The 17,578-nt window shown below is 37.7% G+C and overlaps 1 protein-coding gene across 9 annotated transcripts; it reads right to left on the minus strand.

The window, feature by feature from the left end:
- Window positions 1–259: 259 nt before the first annotated feature.
- cdkn2c (cyclin-dependent kinase inhibitor 2C (p18, inhibits CDK4)) lies at window positions 260–15,612 on the minus strand. 9 transcript variants are annotated; one of them, XM_032573299.1, is made up of 6 exons: window positions 15,205–15,612; window positions 12,407–13,240; window positions 5,161–8,570; window positions 4,186–4,312; window positions 2,059–2,422; window positions 260–376 (listed from the first exon to the last, which is right to left on the minus strand). In XM_032573299.1, exons 4-5 carry the CDS (start codon window positions 4,309–4,311, stop codon window positions 2,060–2,062), a joined length of 489 nt encoding a protein of 162 aa, XP_032429190.1. In that variant the 5' UTR covers window position 4,312; window positions 5,161–8,570; window positions 12,407–13,240; window positions 15,205–15,612; the 3' UTR covers window positions 260–376; window position 2,059. The 9 variants fall into 9 exon arrangements, with proteins under 9 accessions (XP_032429190.1, XP_032429189.1, XP_032429184.1 ...); XM_032573298.1 differs by having other exon boundaries at window positions 2,054–2,422; XM_032573293.1 differs by lacking the exon at window positions 260–376 and having other exon boundaries at window positions 1,619–2,422; window positions 12,407–12,616; window positions 13,078–13,240; window positions 15,205–15,610.
- Between the last annotated feature and the right edge of the window lie 1,966 nt (window positions 15,613–17,578).

Genomic DNA, 17,578 nt, shown 5'->3' on the forward strand with positions numbered 1-17,578 from the left:
CAGGTCATTTGAACTCAAACTCCAGTCCTCGAGGGCCGCAGTCCTGCAACCTTTAGATGTGCCTCTGCTGCACCACCTGAACAGAATAATTAGGTCATTAAGGCTCTGGAAAACTGATCTACACAAGGAGGAGGTCATTAAGTCATTTCTTTCCAGTGTTTTGTACCTGTGGCACATCTAAAAACTGCAGGACTGCGGCCCTCGAGGCCTGGAGTTTGAGACCCCTGACATAAAGGTAAGCACAGAACAGAGGGGAAAATGAGAACATGGCAAATTTTATTTGGTCTAACTTGTTCATGTAATGTAATGAAGACAGATGCTCTGAAATAATTTTGTTTGGTTGCAAGAGGCAGGTCATGGTCTTCACATTTCAAGTCTGTAAGAGAGAAAGAGACAGTGATTTATTTTAGATGTCTCAGTTTGCAAACTTCAAATTACCACAGTTACAAGCAGTCATTAAATATGCTTAACAGAAAACGTATTTGCTTGTAAGACTGCTTTAAATACCGTCTCAGACGCAGAACAGACCACTGATAGGTCATCCTGTAAACACTCTCCAGCCAATTAAAACCCTGAACGTGAGTCCACGTCAAAAATAACTGCCATCATAGAAGTCCATATATGGCTGAACTCCTCCCCCTCTTTTCCTTTTTTTCAGATGAGAAATTTTCTGCTACCTCCGCAGAATAAAGGGTCTCCGCACGTCAGAATATAGTAATAACCCGAAACGCGCTTATTACTAGAATTAGCTCTCTAATTTGCATTTATTTCATAGTTATTTCTCCTTTACCAGAAATAAACAAATGTTAAGTGAATGCAGCCGAAGTTTTACTCGAAATGAAACCGAGGCCTACAAGTTTTACTAACCATTCCAGGTCGAATTGCTTGCAAAGTCTTTATTTACTACTTTTCGCGCATTACAGTATAGTGGATCCAGTTCTGCAGTGGGACATGCCCCGTTTTCAGAAAGTTCATTCAATAGTGTAGCTATTAAATGACTGGTGGAGAGAATAGGAGGCCGCAAAAACCATCATAATTCAAACAATACAAATAGACTTAACGCAACTAGAAATAGTTGTGATCTGCATGTATGGTGGAGAATCTGCGATGTAGTGGCTATGTTGTTCTTCTAAAGGCCCCCAAAAGATGGTGTATTTAGTTATTTAATTTCCATTTCGGATAAATTAAGAATTTTTTAACTGAATTGAAAAGTGGTTGTACAATGTAATAAGAGCAGGGGTGCCAATAATTAGTTAATTGTTTCTACGCAACTAAATAAATGTATTGGATGTTTTGCACAATTTTCAGAGTGAGATTATGCTCCTGCAAAAGAAAAAAAAAACCAAGAATATATTTTAAGGCATTTTACACATCTTTACAAAAATATGAGCAGCGCTACCTGGTCAGACTTAATCGGCTTCAGAAAATTGCTTTTGTCTTCTGTGTTTGCGGCGCAGACTCGAAGAAGACAACTACTTATTGCAACATGTGTCACTTTTTAATTGTGGTTTTTAAAATTCTGAAAATAAAGTGATTTGAAACGTCAATTACCTGTAGGCCCATCTTTCACAATAGCAGACTGTATTTGAGAAAACTGAGCACAAAAATGACACAGGCGTGTCTGTTTAAGTTTATTTCTTGTTTTTACAATCAGTATTTGATGTCACATGATATTTACAAAGCACTTCGGCACAAAGAAGAAGGGTGCTGTAGACCCAACAGTAGCTACAAACAAACTTTTTTATTTGAACAACCAAAAACAATGCCGCGCCTCCGCTGGAATCTTCACCTGCGTAAGGAAGTGACGTCTTGTTGGGACAAGTCGTCGCAAAAGCCCTATTATTAAACATTAACGCAGGAATATGGTGTGACACTGAAGACTTATTCAGTTAGTCACCTCTAATGAGCAGAGTCTGGTCACCAAAGGTGACTCTGACTCTGTTAAAATAACATTTTCATTTGCCTTATGACAATTAGACTGTATACCTCTACAAGAGCTGCTCTTCCTCTGAGGGCCCATTATAATAAACACAAATTAGCAATAAGACCTTCCCTCACGTCACTCAGGGTCCAGATATTGCTCAATGAAATCAGCCGTCTCTGCGCGATTGAAGTCTCGTGCCAGCCACAGCGCGGTGTGTCCCTGCTGGTTGGCCCTCCGGGGGTCCTCGGTGAGGTCCAGGAGAACCCTCACCACCTCCAGGTGCCCCTCCCTTGCGGCCAGATGCAGAGGCAGGTTGCCGATTTGGTCCGCGAGATTCACATCCGCTCCGTGATTTACGAGCTCACGCACGGTCTCCGCAAAACCTTCGCGTGCGGCGTCGTGAGTCACGGTGAGGTTTAGGATGTGGTCTCGCGCGTTGGGATCAGCTCCTGCCGCGAGTAGAGCCCGGACGAGCTCGGTGTTTCCGAGCATCGCCACCTGGAAACATGAGGAAAATAAAAGACAGACGAGTGAACTGGTCGGATGTTTCACAACTATTTTGTCAAACAACTTTGTAAGTTGATTTAGATTTTGAACTAAATCTAAATTTAGTTCAAATTTAGATTTCAAATTTAGATTTAAATTTGAACTAAATTTAGTTTAGTTCAAATTTTTGAACTAAACTAAATTTAGTTCAAAGCTAAATTTAGTTTTGTCAAACTAAATTTAGTTTGACAAAACTTTGACTCAAGTTTTGTGAGTCAAAACTTGTGAGTTGTGAGTTTTGACTCACAACTCACGGGTACTTAAGGCATATATATGAGTCATTTGCCCATGAGTTGAGTAAACTACGGCTTTTAAGTTTGCACTTTAAACAAACTGAGACGAAAAAAGTGGGAGTTAAAATTAAAGTCAGTCAGCTTGAAAAGCAAATCGCGTGTAGGAATTCCGTTACTTTCTTGGACCCAAGGCACGTCAATGAAAATTAAATAAACACTGAGAACTGAGGTTTTTTATATTTTAATTTGAAATTCTAATGTAAACTTTTTGCTGCAACATTTGCATGCCAGTATTGAATGCGGATTCTACAGAGAGGATACAGACTCCATATCTTTAAGTTGTCCCTTCTTTTGTATATGTCCAGACCTGTGAGGTTGTGACAGTATTTTTTATGTTGTTATAGTTTTTTGAATATGCCAGTTATTTTCTTTGGCTACATAGTGCCCTATAGTTATTGTGCTTTCTTAGTTTATTTGATATTGTGAAATATCCCCATTCTCTCATTCATTAATTCATTCATTCCACATTCCCCTGGGAAATGGGGAATGACTGGGGATGCCTTTCTCTCCCCATTGCCTCAGCCACTGTGGCTAATCAAGTGGAAAAACACAGGCCTCCTGTCAGAGGTGAAGTTTTACCATGCTCTACCAGCCACAGAAGCTGGTAGAGAAAAAATTTAATTTCCACCCCTAAATGAAAAATGAATGGAAGTCATTGTAAAGTCCCTGTAAAGATTGAAAGAAATATAGTGTGTGTGTGTGGGGGGGGTGGGGGGAGGGGTGTGTGTGTGTTTGTGCAGATAGTTTAACGTTTACTTGTTGAACATGAAAAAAATAAAGATTTAAACATACGTTATTAATGGCAGTGCAAATTTTCCCTCCCATTTAATCTGGAGCATGGTAAGACTTCACCTCTAACAGGAGGCCTGTATTTTTCCACTGAGAAACAACTTCCTACTTTCTCTGTGCTGTTTCAGTGAGCACTAAAACATTCATCTCAAAAAATGTTTTAGTGCTGACATTTTTTTTTATAAAACAAATAGTAATAAATAATAAAATCATTCTCTCTCTCTTTGTTATGACTGAGTTCACAAGTCTGGGGGAAAAAAACTGCTAATTACTTTAGGTTAGACATTTTTCATTTGTAATATATAACAAATATAATAATAATATGGAATAAATATAACTCCAGCACACAGTTAAAAAAAAAACTTAGCTTACTTTTGAACATAAAGAGAGAAAGGGCAGGAAATGACAGAGTTAAAATCAACACTGTGCTGTGTCTACTGGAGCCTTTAGAAATGGTATGGTTAGTTTCAACAAGAGATTGAGTAGCTTTAACTCGTTCAAGTGTTAAAACTACCCTCTCTTGTTAAAATAACTCTGAAAGAGTTACATTTACACAAATTTAAATACTCAGCACCGTGTTGATTTAATGCTGCCAATTTTACTAAATAGGAGAAAGTGAACTATTAGCCAAACCTGCAGAGGAGTCCTCCTAAACTCATTCAGTCCATTAACATCAGCTCCAGCTTTCAATAAATCCAACACCTCTTCCAGCTTCCCACACGCTGAGGCATTGCAGAGCAGGTCTGATCGGCACGCCATCCTGATAGAACAAAGAAAAAATGTCTGTCTTAGTGGTCCTATCAACCTGAGGCCCCTCCTCCTGTCTTCCTCTCTCCCTTCTCTTTCTGCTGCTCTGATTACCTCAAAATGGCATATTTTTGCGTAAAAAAAGAGGTTGAAACAATTTTAGGGGTTTGTTATTATTATTATTTTTTTTAAATATAATTTCATGCATCCAAAGCTACATCCATTCTTCATCACAAGTCATACAATTGCAAACTATGAATTGGTGTAATTAACATTTTACTTAATCTCACAGTATACCTAGAAACTTATAGTATTTTAGAACGTAAATATAATATTTTTAACATGAAAATAAAAGGCAGAAGGCAACACAATGTTTGGTAGTGCACCACTCAGCAATCTATAAATGTTGAAAAATAAGCCACAACCTACTAAGTGTATTTTTTTTTCTTCCATAGACTGTATATGTATGTATGTATGTATAATATTAATTTGTTTCTACCACATTCATGTGGTCTTAAAATGTCTGCCAAAAGTTGATAGGCTCTTCCTGGATACATGTGCAGACAGACAGTGCTTTATTTGTGTTTTTCTCAAATGCTAAAATCTCTAAAATATGCCCAAGATGAATGCTTTAAATATATATATATATATATATATTTTCTTTAGCCTATGTTTTGCTTAACTATAAATTCATGTTAAAATTTTGAAGGCGTTGCTCATTTATCTTTGGAGAAAACACCTGTTGGATATGAGTTTACCACACAACAATAAATATGCTTTTTTTTGTAAAAAAATAAAAATAGAAAATGGATTTTAAAAGAAATAAAACTACAAACACAACGAAAAAAGTGTGGAACTTACCTGAAATGAGGTTTGAATCGCAGCACATGTCTTCCTCTTATTCAGAAACTTTAGAAACTTCTGACATGTAAGCAAGCTAGTCAGTCAAACATGGGGGGGGAAAAAACATAAACTGAATTAAAATCAAAGACTTGACCAAACAATCCTGCACCATACTGTCATTAACAAACGGCTGACGTTACTTAAAACAATCAGCTAAAAATAAATTAATGGCCGGGCATCATCAGGTACGACCAGCAGTCCAGGTTGGATTCAAATATCGCTGAATCATAGAGAAACACCTCGTTTCCAGAGATTACAGCGCGGATAACCACAACCCGAACGAGAAATTGCAATATGAATGGTAGAAATAGAAATACCCTGTGATACAAAAACGGTGAATTTTAGGCTCAAAGTGAGGAAGAGGAAAAAGTGCTCCTTTTTGTTTTGACTTCAAAGACAAGTTTGACGTTCAGGCGCTTTGTTTTAAAAACTATGAAGTTGGCCTGATTGGGTGAAGCCCAGCTACAAGACAAAAAGGAGAAGAAGAAGAAGCGGACTCGCACCATTTTGTCACACAGAGGAGCGACTGTTGCTCCGGGTGGGTGTGGTCTGCGCCCAAGCTCAAACTGGACCACATGATTGAAGTGCATGATTGATGCACTTCAATCATGTGACTGACATTAGCCAAACACAGCAGTGCCATCAGCAGGATACGATTAAATTTGCTCTTAACTAGGATTCTGAATAAAGTCAGTGTATATGTATAATATGCTATAATAGCTGTCAAGGACCTCTCCGATTTTAGAAGTTATTTTTGCTCAAAACTCTTAACATATCGCGGTGTCTCTCGTTCCTCTTTGTCCTCATCCCTTCAACAAGCGCTACGTTACAGGAAAGCGATGCCGCCCCCGCTTCCTCGTAACCTCTAACCAGATCAACCGCCGGCGAACTGTGAAGGAGCGAACCAACGTAGCAGCCACATTTTTTTTTTATCTCCTCTATAAACGTGGCGGGTCACGAACTTGATGGGAGAATAAAATCCGGAACACATTTCAAATTCAAACTTTACCGAATATGCTGACAAAATGGGCTCTGCCCGCCTAACACTCCGCACCTAAAGCAAGGATTTTAATGTATTTTTAATGTTCACGTTCAAGTTTACTTAATTATAAAGCACGTTTAATAATTCGCAAATGTGCTGCAGAGAAGTAATAACGACAGTAAAAGCAAAAATAGCCCTAAACAGTAAAGTGCATCCTCGCCCCTCCACCCACACACACACACACACACACACACGCACACACACTTTCTTACTGTTCTCTCTTTCCACAAAATGACTTTCTGCAGCAAGCAGCCCTCTTCTCCACATTCATCCTTTTTCAAATGAAAAAGCCCCCAACAATCCAGGGTTTTGTTATTTCCTGCCGTTTGTCTTTATATATATATATTTTTACAAAGTGTGATATAAAAGTAGCATTATTTTAGGGCAAACTTTTTTTCTTTTTAATTGTGCCATTTTCAATTCAGCTCTTCGGGGCTCCGAATAGGCTGCTTAAAACATGATTAAAATCGACAGACTTTCTTTCATTTTTTTTAAATTCATTTCATTAATTGTGGAAAAAAGTTAATTTAAGTCATTTTGGGACTTTATCAATGAAGGTCAAGCTACAGCCAGTTCCTGAAATGGTTGCAAAAAAAATAGTCTGCACACACAAATGGGCACTTCTCTCTTTTTATAACGCAGCTGTAAAATTTTACTTTAAAATAACCACTAGCTACATGAATGGGTGACTTCTGTATGAATGGGGAATTATGACTCTAACCATTTTCTTGTGTGTGTGTGTGAGAACAGACTATACCAATGAAATTATTTCCGATATGTAAGCCTGCATCCACTTTGTTATTCATAGATCCCCTTTGTTTGCTACTCAAAATATTGTCCTCCAGTAAGTGTGAGGAGAAGATAACTGGAAAACGCTCTGTTACCAACAAATGAATCTGCAAGGGTGGCTTAATAAGACCTTGGGATGAAGATGAAGTAGTTTACTTGGAAAGCTTTCATAATGTGGTAACTGACTAATTAGGCAAGAAACTCATAACAAAATGCAACTGAACTGAAAATAATGAGTCTGTTATACATATTTCCTTTGGGGAGAGTAAATAAGGAAGCAGTCACTCATTACTTCCAATTTTTAGTTTCGAAATCAAAAACTAAAAATTCAGTTTGTCTCATTTAGATTCAAGCTTGTTTTGTTGATGTTGACATTTAACAGGTTAAAATGAAGTGGACTTCTGATGGACATAATGATCTTCTTCATGTACAGGGTGAGATGTATACATTTAATAAACTCTAAAAATCCTTACTTTCAGTGGCAAATGATCGTGTACACTGACATATCAGTCTGCATATTAGTGTCTTAGAGGGTTCCTTACCTCGCCTTGACCAAGAGCTTTATATTTAGAGATGCATCCTTCAACAAACTAATCTGGGAAGTAACTTAATCTAAATCTAGACTGCATAGTGATTATTCGTAAGCTATATTTAAAAAAAGACCAACAAAGAGATGCTGTTCCAACAAGCGACACAAGATCAAATATTAGCAAACAGGAATGTTGTAATCACCTGCATGTGTTTCTGTTAAAGCTAAAGATAAGGGTCAGTTCGACTGCAAAACTTTGGTGAAATACCCACACGTACGCACACACAGCTCTGACATTTTTTATAATCTCAGCAGAGGAAGTCACTTTCACAATTCATCTTTCCTGTTGAATTCACAAGAAGTAAAGTTTCTCTACTGAAAGCTACAAGGCAATTGTCAGTGAACCTAATTGTTCCCTAACGGAATATGTTGCACTATGTATTTTATTAATGGGAAAACATGAAATATTGTCAGTGATATTTGGACCCATCAAGTGACAATCGTACCTGATGATGATTCTTTTCTCATTTGTTTATGGCATTGTTGCAATAGCAACAGACGCATAGTGAAAGTTTCAATCTGTGGAGACAACAGAATATTTGTCACACGGTCTTGAGTGTAGAATGAGGTTTCACTGGTTCACTTCCAGTCTTCTGCTTCGCCTTACTGGTCCCAGAGCAAATGAAAACGTTCAGAGGTTGTCCGAGAAGATATAGTCATAAAGAGTCTGTAGAGCTTATTATGGCTATAATGTCATAATGAGTGACATAATGACTATATATAGTCATTATAGTCATTATGACTATAATGTGCAGACTCATTATAGTCATGAGTCTACAAATCCACAGCAGGATTTGTTTTAAACTTTCAAAGATGTAAAAAAATGAACCTCTTGCTTTAATTTGTAAAACACACATTTACAGTTATATATTTTAATCCATGTGTAAATGTCAGAATGTTTCTGACAACAAACTCCACATCCTGATCTTCACTGACCTTTTCTTAAGTCTGTAATAGAGGGAAAGAGAGAATAAAAACTGAATTAGATTATAAAACAAACGTTCAGAAACTATACTGTAATGCAGTGAGAAATACATGGGAAACATACGTCATTCATATCATGAACAAAGAAGAATGTTTTGCTTTTTTGTTGCTTATTGATCCCTGGGGAAAATAGGACAGGTTAACGGGAATGACATTTAGATCTAGATCTGACTTAAAGGTTTATTATCTTTATTCCCTGCATTGCGACGTCGTGCACTGTTTGCTTTTAACAGACCAGCACTACGGAGATTAGTTTGTAAAAATGTTTTTACATTATCAGACGGGAAGCCGCTCCTGCAGAGCGGTTGACCTCAAACTTTTTAAAAGTTTAATATATAAATATGTTTTAGCGCAACATTTAATATCGAATCACGTTATGCATTTCGATTTAGACTTTATATGAATCTGTTAGCTGGTCACAATCTGCACATGAAGCTTTATAGATTAAAAATAGCTCACCAGTAAACGGCGGCCACTTACGTAGCTGTGTTGATAATCACAGCCTAAAAAATACATAATCTTATCTTCCAGAATTAAGATAATTATATTCTCTACCAAATTTCCATTAAGGAAAAAAACGCTTTGCATGCGTGTACAAGTTTGGTGCGTACATTGTTTATATAAAGGTAATGCAACAAATAAATCGCAGATTTCTGCCCTGGTCCCTCTTGCAAATGAGATCTGGATGTCAATGGGGTTTTTACCTGATTTAATAAATAAAAATAAATAAAAGAAAACGTAGCGCTCGCTTTAGTAAATGTCCAGTTCATTAAATTTATTACATTTCTTTGGAGCCAGAATGCAGCGCAATAATCAAGGGGTGCAGGTCACTGCGACTCTCCATCGTTTCTAACCTTTGCAATGTTGGTCACTTTAAGAGTCGGGGGACAAAAATGAGCACTGGACGCTTCTTACAGACCAGTTCAGGCCCTCACAGCGAGTTTCGTACTTTGGCGACCAGCGATAAAGAAATATTCCACCTCAAGTTTTAATAATAATTTCTGATTTTTCTGTCATCTGACCCCTACAAGGATCAGAGCCACAAGTATCATTAAACACAAAGTACATGTCATAGTAGGTCAAAAATGATCTTACACTTCCCAAAATAAATTAGTTCAAGACGGATTGCCAGACACATTGATGCTGGCAAAAACCAGTAGGCAACTATGATCAATGGAACGAAGGTAAAGGCACCAGGACATTTGCACCAGGAAGGCGGTACGTGAGCTCGGTATGACAAATGACTAATAGTTGTACTTTCAAATTGAACAACACTGTAGCATGCACTACACAACACTCTCGTTTCCACAGAAATAGCAGCTTAAACATTTACATGTATTGGCATTTGTGACAGCCATTTGTTGTAGCATAGAATTATTTATTTTTCAAATTAAGGTTTACACTTTTTTTTTTTTTTTTTAATCCGCGTTTGTGACATATATGGTAGCTACCATGAACCTCCTTTACAGTGCTCGATTCAGCAGTTTATAAGTCTGGGCAGCCCCGTGTCCAGACGAGTTTAACAGGGGGGGACATCGGCTTATTTTTGGGAGAGCAAAAATTAATCTACGTAGCAAGAATAATGTTACTCAAGTAAAAGAAAAAGGTACAGTGCAGTAAAACTACTATTATAAGTACCTTTTTTCCAAAAAAGGTACTCAGATGAATGTAACAAGTACTACCCACTTTTGAACATAAACAACATCAGTAGCCTACAGGCTTAAGGTGCTGTATTGGTATTACCTCGTCATCATTTAGCAAACATTACCTGCATACAACAACTTTACTCAACTCAGTCGGTTGGTGTGTGTGTGGGCGGAATGTGCAAAGTTCTTTGCGTTTTGCTGTTTTGCTGCCATGATTCTAACCAAGGGCGTAGGTTTGGTCTAAGTTTTGGTGGGACCTTACAACTTACTAAACTAATCAATGTAGATTTTCGTTTATTTATTTTGTTTTTGTTAAAGAATACATATGGGTTTTTTTTTTAATTAATATGGCAAAAGTTGGTCGGGACTATTTTATATCCCTTGAATGTCACGACCGTCCATACCCAAACCTACGCCCATGATTCTAACACACCTGAGTAGCTCTGCACAGCAGCAGGTCTCCATCGCTGCTGCACAGGTGTATGTTGCGTTTAAAGGCGGCTCGGAAAAGCAGGTTACGACGTGCTAACAACGGATTAAACAGTTCTAACAACTGAAAAAAGTGACAGAAAGCACAGATATATTTGGTAAGTGCGGAAGCCCCTACTGTATCAAATCTAATAACAGAGAGTTGGCCACTTTGGGGTTAAAACAACAATCAGCTGACTTTGTGGGAGGGCAACGCTGAGTCTGGGTACATTTAAAATCACAAGCATCAAGTTTAGACCTGACCTTGACAATCCCGTTTCTCTGCACCAGTCACGCCCAAACGACAAGAAGACATGAGCTACCCTGAACAAAGAACTACTGTCGGCTACAACACCAATGTTCAATGATCACCATTGTAAAAAAACAAACAAACAAAAAAAACAACAGATGTTCTCCCCACCCAAATACCACAGCACCAAAATTCACACCCAACAAATCTGCTATGATTTCATCTTAAAAGTGTCTGGGTGTTTTAATCTGCGTTTCAGACAGGCCAAACTGTGTGAACAAGACGAGCTGCAGTGTTTGCAGTAATAAAAGACTTAAGAAAACACACAAAAAACCGCATTATTTATATATATATATATATATATAACAATAGTAAAGGAGACCGTGTTTAATGTATAACCAAATCAAGAAGAGGTACACACATCACCTAACACAGCGAAATGAGAGACCCTATTTTTAAAACTGAGCTTAATGTATAATCCATTTTCAATTTTCCAGAAGCAAGTAGGTGAGGATAGTTGGAAAAGGAGGTCAGTTGTGACCAGAGAAAATATTCTGTAAGGACTTTTAACAGAATCCAAGTACCACTTCAAATATTTAATTTTCACCAAGTCGGTTCATACATTGGCGCAGTGGTGATAAAATGTGACGCAGTTTTGCAGCCGCAGCGAAGTTCGACTAGGGACATTTCCTGCTTATTCCGTTACGCTAAAGCCTATAATTCTAGCATCGTTTCATGCTTCACTGTCTTATAAATGAAAGGTGGATCTTCGCTGGTACATTTGAGACACTCATTCTCGATACTTTAAAGCTGCCTAACAATGAATGACAAATAGAAATGTAAAAAATATTCTTCCAATAACAACTTGGAAAACTTTTCTAATGCACTTTTATTAAGTGTCGTTTATGTAGTTGGTAAAAATCAATGTTTTACTTTTTAAATATGCCAGGAAACATAAAAATCAACAAAGTACGCAGTCGAGGCCTCAGTGTACATACAATTGAGATTTTTGTGCCGTTTGTTACTTTATCAGTTTTTAAAACTGATTTTACTGGTTCCTTTATTTTTGCATTATTATTCGACTAAACCGCGCTCGTTGTTTTTAAAACCGCGTGCATCAAAGTGAAATGGACTGATGTTCAAAGTGTTCAAAGCTTTTCTATTTTAAATAATGTGTCAATTGCGGCGAGAAACCGCAATGAGCTGTTGACATGAATAACTTTACAGAACATTTGCGGCTCTTTTTTCCGTTTCTCTTTTAAAATTACTGCTTTTTGTGTAAAGTAAAATTCAATGCACGCTAAATAAATACATTATTTTTAAAGCCATGACGCCTCCGCTCGACAGCGTCCTTAAAAAGTTTTGGTCCAGGCCCTATGCCAACCCCAAATCACTCATTCCGGAACAGGAACTCTCTTACAAGCCATAAGACATACTTTCTTCAGCTTTTTAGACGTCTTTACCCCCCGGGAGTCCTGCGACAGCACCATAGGGTGTTCTTCTTGACCCTCCGAGGATCGGTAGTGGTCTCCAGATGCAGCTTAACCACCACCAGATGTTCCTCCCTGGCGGTCAGGTGCGGCTGCAGGATTCCCTTTTGGTCATTGACGTCAACCCACTTGTCAATCAGCACGCTATATACAGCTCTGGAAAAAAAAAATTAAGAGACCACTGCAAAACTATCAGTTCTCTGATTTTACTCGTTTGGAGTAAAATTAACTTTGTTTTTTTTTTTTGTTTTTTTTTTATTCTATGAACTACTGACAACGTAATTCCGAGCAAAAAATGTTGTATGTATTTGCGGAAAATAAGAAATGGACAGAAAAACGAAAAAGATGAAGGGCTTTTAGACGTCAAATAATGCAAAGAAAACAAGTTCATGTTCATTTAGAAACAGCAATACTAATGTTTTAACTCAAGAAGAGTTCAAAAATATCAGTATTTGGTGGAATAACCGTGATTTTTAATCACAGCAGTCATGCATCTTGGCATGCTTTCCGCCAGTCTTTCACACCGCTTTTGGGTGACCTTATGCCACTCCATTGAGCAGAATGAGCTGTACTTGGGCTTTAATTCCACTGAGACTGGAATGGAATGGCTGTCATACATGCAGAGATGCTGATTTTTGAAAAACTGTGCAGTGGTTTCTTAATGTTTTCCAGAGTCCGGGATTGAGTCACGATCAGCCTCTGGCCCCGGTCGCGCGAGTTGGGGGCAGCCCCTGCTTCATGGAGCGCCTTGACCAGCGCGTTGTGCTCCAGCCTTATCACCTGGACACAAAGAAAAAATAAATAGAAATAGAAAAATATTAGATCACTTTTGCTGGGACAAAAAAAAAAAGTTCAATAAAGCCCTAGGCCAGGGGTGCCCAAAGTCGGCCCTCGAGGACCGACATACTACATGTTTCAGTTCTCTCCCTGGTTGTAGTAACAACCTTTTCAGCAGGTCAATGTTCTTCTTAAACCTTCTAATGAGCCATCATTTGATCCAAGTGCGTTAAACCAGGGAGAGAACTAAAGCATGCAGGATGCCGGCCCTGGAGGACCCACTTTGGGCACCCCTGGCCATGCATGTTTATCTGATAATATAATTTCCATCTCCATTACAGACACTATCATGACCCGTATTTCACTGCCAACAAGTACTTTCAAATCTGCAAATGAGTGATAGCTAACGGTATGACTAAATGTGTTGGATACATTCTGCTTGTGGTTTGTAATTTCCTGTGAGAGAGACTTTTCCCTTTGTTATCATCAGGGCGCGCCCGATCTGGACCCAAAACCCCCTCCACTGTCTCATGTGTGTTCCTTAACAAGAAGTTAGTTAAAAAATAATCCTAGCTGTATAGTTTTGGACATAATCATAGTTTGTTGGATGATCTAAATTTATATTGGAGGTGGTGCCTTATTTTGCAGTGCATTAGTAATTTATTTATGACTTTTAAAGTCCTATTTCCTTTTTCCATACAACTAAAAAATGCTCTGTATTTTAGAATGGATCAATTCAATCTTAATGTATTTTTGTTTGTTTTTACAGCGATAACTTCCTGGTTCATTTAGCTGAAATACTTTTTGTTTTATGGCATGTATATTTCCTATTAACCCTTTATTACATTTGACTACCTCATCTGCAACATCACACTCTGTCTCAAAATAATTTCTTTACATAGCTACTTGGACGAATCTGAAAAATATATTCAATTTATATTTATATGCATTCATTTGAATTGAAATAAACTGACTTAAAGACACCTATCTTTTTTCAAACTGGTATAAAAAATAGGTTTAATGCTGAACAAAAAGAGAAATATCCCTTATATTGCAGCAGAAACGCAGGACGCAGTGATTCAGGTTTTCAGCAGGCCCCAAGAACACACACACACACCCACACACACACACACACACACACATATAATTATATTCTAAATATAATTATCACCAATAAAAATGAACCACACTGTTGGTTTTTGCAAACACTTGAAAGGGTTTACTACCGTCACATAAACCACTTTTAAGACAATAACTATAGCGGAGAGACAATAGTTGTCCAAACCTTTGTTCCCAAACCAAGCCGCACGGAAAAACATTCCCTTTAAGGATCCAAGAACTAAATTAGAAACGCATGTGTTTCTGATTTAGTGTTTTAAGCAGTGGGACATATACAACTGAGAAGCTTTCTTTTAATCTATTTTGGATGTAAAGAAAGACGTCATCAAGAACAGCGGAAGTCCAGTTGCCTTCTTAAGCATTTAGGATTTTCATGTCCTGAATGACAGAACACAAAGTCATTCAAATTGCTGCTTGCGTGATTGGAGGCAAATAACACAACACAAAAAAAACATTCACACAAGCCATTAGGCCTTCAAATGTTTACACTGTAGGTTTTTTATAGGTTTTATGTCCAACTTATAGACGCAATAACACCATAAACACAAAACAAACAGACTTTCACCTCAAATGACCCTTGAACGGCAGCACATGCATCCCTGCCCAAGAAACTGGGAAATATTGTGACTCTACATTTAAATAGCTAAATGTCAAATACTATAAACAGGTGAAAGCAAAAACAAACAAACGAACAAAAAACAAAACAAAACAAAAAAAAACACCCGGCTACGGTGACAGGAAAAAAAAAAAAAAAGCTGCACCGATCACCAGCCAACATGATGTCATTAACCGTCACTTCCCGCTCGTTTTCAAAACAGTAATCACAATAGAGGGAGTCAGTTTCTTACTGTATTTGGGCATCATCATGGGAGATCTTCACTTTGCGACGACGATATTGCTGAATAGGTTTCCTTTCATTTCCAAAAATGACTCGTCCGGGTGTCAGATGATGCTTTCACATCATCATCGGACTGAATATCTATAATAATAACGCTCAGATCCCCGCTGAAGAACCCTCCTATATTTAAGATGAGCTAAAGAGAAGCTTGCCTCTGTCAAACGTTTAGATGCGTTTGAAATTGTCACCAAAATAGGCTCAGATGGCCTGATTGGACAGAGCAAATTTAAATAGGAGGAGTCATAACTGAAAACTATCACAAAAAAAAAAAAAGAAAAGAAAGAAACTGGGAAAAGAAACCATCTTGACGCTACGTGACTGTGTGGATTTCAGCAAATGGAGGATCTAGTCCACAGAGCACAGGCCCCTCGCAGCTTGCGCATAGGAAGTTTCATCAACTCCCTATTCATCACATGGTATAAATACAGTAAGCTGAACATGTACTGCCGTGACGTTGGAGAGCTTTTCTCCTTTCTGTTTCTGTTTTAGCGTCACCCTCTTGTGGCCATATGTGGTATTACCCCCTCAAAATCTGTTTTACGTTATATCTATAAAACCTATGTATTGATAAAAATAATAACTTTCCAATTATTCTTCATGTATTACTTACCGAGGAGTTCAAATTTAGCTTTTCTTCTGAATCAAGGAAAGCGGCCTGGTGCACCTTGAGATGACTGTACTGTCGGAGTGTTCTTTATCTAACCAGTCCAGTGGGCCTCTCCTTTTATTTCAGCGTGCTATTTTTGTTTTATTCCCCATTAATTCGACTAAATAAATGAGACTTTAGATTCAGTCAAAATAGACAGTGGAATTGTATTCAGTCCATACTTTGTCAAGTTAACCTTTCGCTGCAATTACAAGTGCAAAACTCACATGCATTTTAGACTGGGTGTTTCTTCAACATTTTAGAGATGACATTTTCCCCCCATACCTTTTTGCAAAACACCTCAAACTTTTTCAGAATGGACAAAGAGAGTTTGTAAACAAAAAAGTGTTGCATCTTATTAAATACTCAATTGGATTTAGGTCCTTAGTTTGACTGGGTAATTTTAACATATGAAAATGCTTTGATCGTTGTAGCTTTGGCTGAATGTTTAGGAGACTGAGGCACCACTGCCTCAGTCTCCTTTGCAGCCTCAGCCTCCTAAAGGTTTTCCTCCAGGACCATCATGTCTGTACCTCAGTCCATCTTCCCATATGATAACATATGATAAACATAAACATATGATAACAAATATCGGTGTGAAAATGGAGCCCAGCCTAAAACTTAATTCGTTTGTCAACACTGTGGCTAAGTCCTATAAGGCACCTGTCAGAAATCAAGCCCCTCCTGTCTGGATGCCACTTAGATAAGTCATCCATGCTTTTATCACCTCACGCATAGATTATTGCAAAGTCTTTTGACTGGAATTATCTAGGTTTCCCTCTCACACCTACAGTTGATATAAATGCTACTACATATCACAGGCAAATGAGGACACATTACTGTTTCCGAACTTCTTCTTCATCTGTGAATCCACTTCAAAATTCTTTTAATTGTTAAGTTTTTTTGAAGGGTGTGCCCCAACTTATTTGCTTGAGTTACTTCACCCTGACATGCCATTGCATGCTTATATCTGGTGACCCAATACTTTCGTTTTGATGGTCTCAAAAACATTTTATAAAGCCACGGATTACAGAGACTTTATTGTTTTTCTTCTTGGTTTCAGTCCAGTATGAGTTGTCATCTGCGTCTTCTTCTTTTACCCTTGATATGTATTTTTGCTGTGGTTAAATTTTCTGTGACTCCTCTGTGGAAACTTATATCTGCTTTTTGTTCTACGGTATGGTGAGTTGGTTTCTAATCCAACAAATTCAAACATCCACTGAAAGCTGATTTTTATTATGTATTACTGATATTCAAATTTGCTTTGTGATCTGAAACAAGTGAGACAAAAAAAAAATAAAAGCAGTTGGTATGTGTTTGCTATTTTTACAGCACAGTGAACCCGTCTTTCACCTTCCCCATAGCTTTGTCTCTGACCTGTGCATGCTGTGGATACTTTTCCATATTGAAGTACACACTTTGACTCATGAGAATGTAACAAAAACTAGGAAATTAAACCAGTCTAAAATTGACATAATCTGTTTCACTTCCCTTTCTATAAGGCTTTGCAGATTAGGAAAGGAAAGGAAAGGATGACGTGACTTATCGTGTAATAAGTTCAGAAAAAAACAAGCATATGTAACTTTATGTATTAAAAGTTGTTTAAACTTATTGCTTATCCTGCTTTCACATGTGAGTTTAAATTTTATATTTTTGTACCATACAAGATTATGTTAAT

This window comes from Xiphophorus hellerii, chromosome 9 (assembly GCF_003331165.1).
Source record: "Xiphophorus hellerii strain 12219 chromosome 9, Xiphophorus_hellerii-4.1, whole genome shotgun sequence".
In the NCBI taxonomy this organism is placed as follows: Eukaryota; Metazoa; Chordata; class Actinopteri; order Cyprinodontiformes; family Poeciliidae; genus Xiphophorus; species Xiphophorus hellerii.

Bases quoted from the DNA above. Each gene is read 5' to 3' on its own strand.
- cdkn2c (XM_032573299.1), bottom strand. From the start codon at position 4,311: ATGGCGTGCCGATCAGACCTGCTCTGCAATGCCTCAGCGTGTGGGAAG. The intron at 2,423-4,185 runs GTTTGGCTAATA...TCATGTTTCCAG, and splicing joins TTAGGAGGACTCCTCTGCAG to GTGGCGATGCTCGGAAACAC.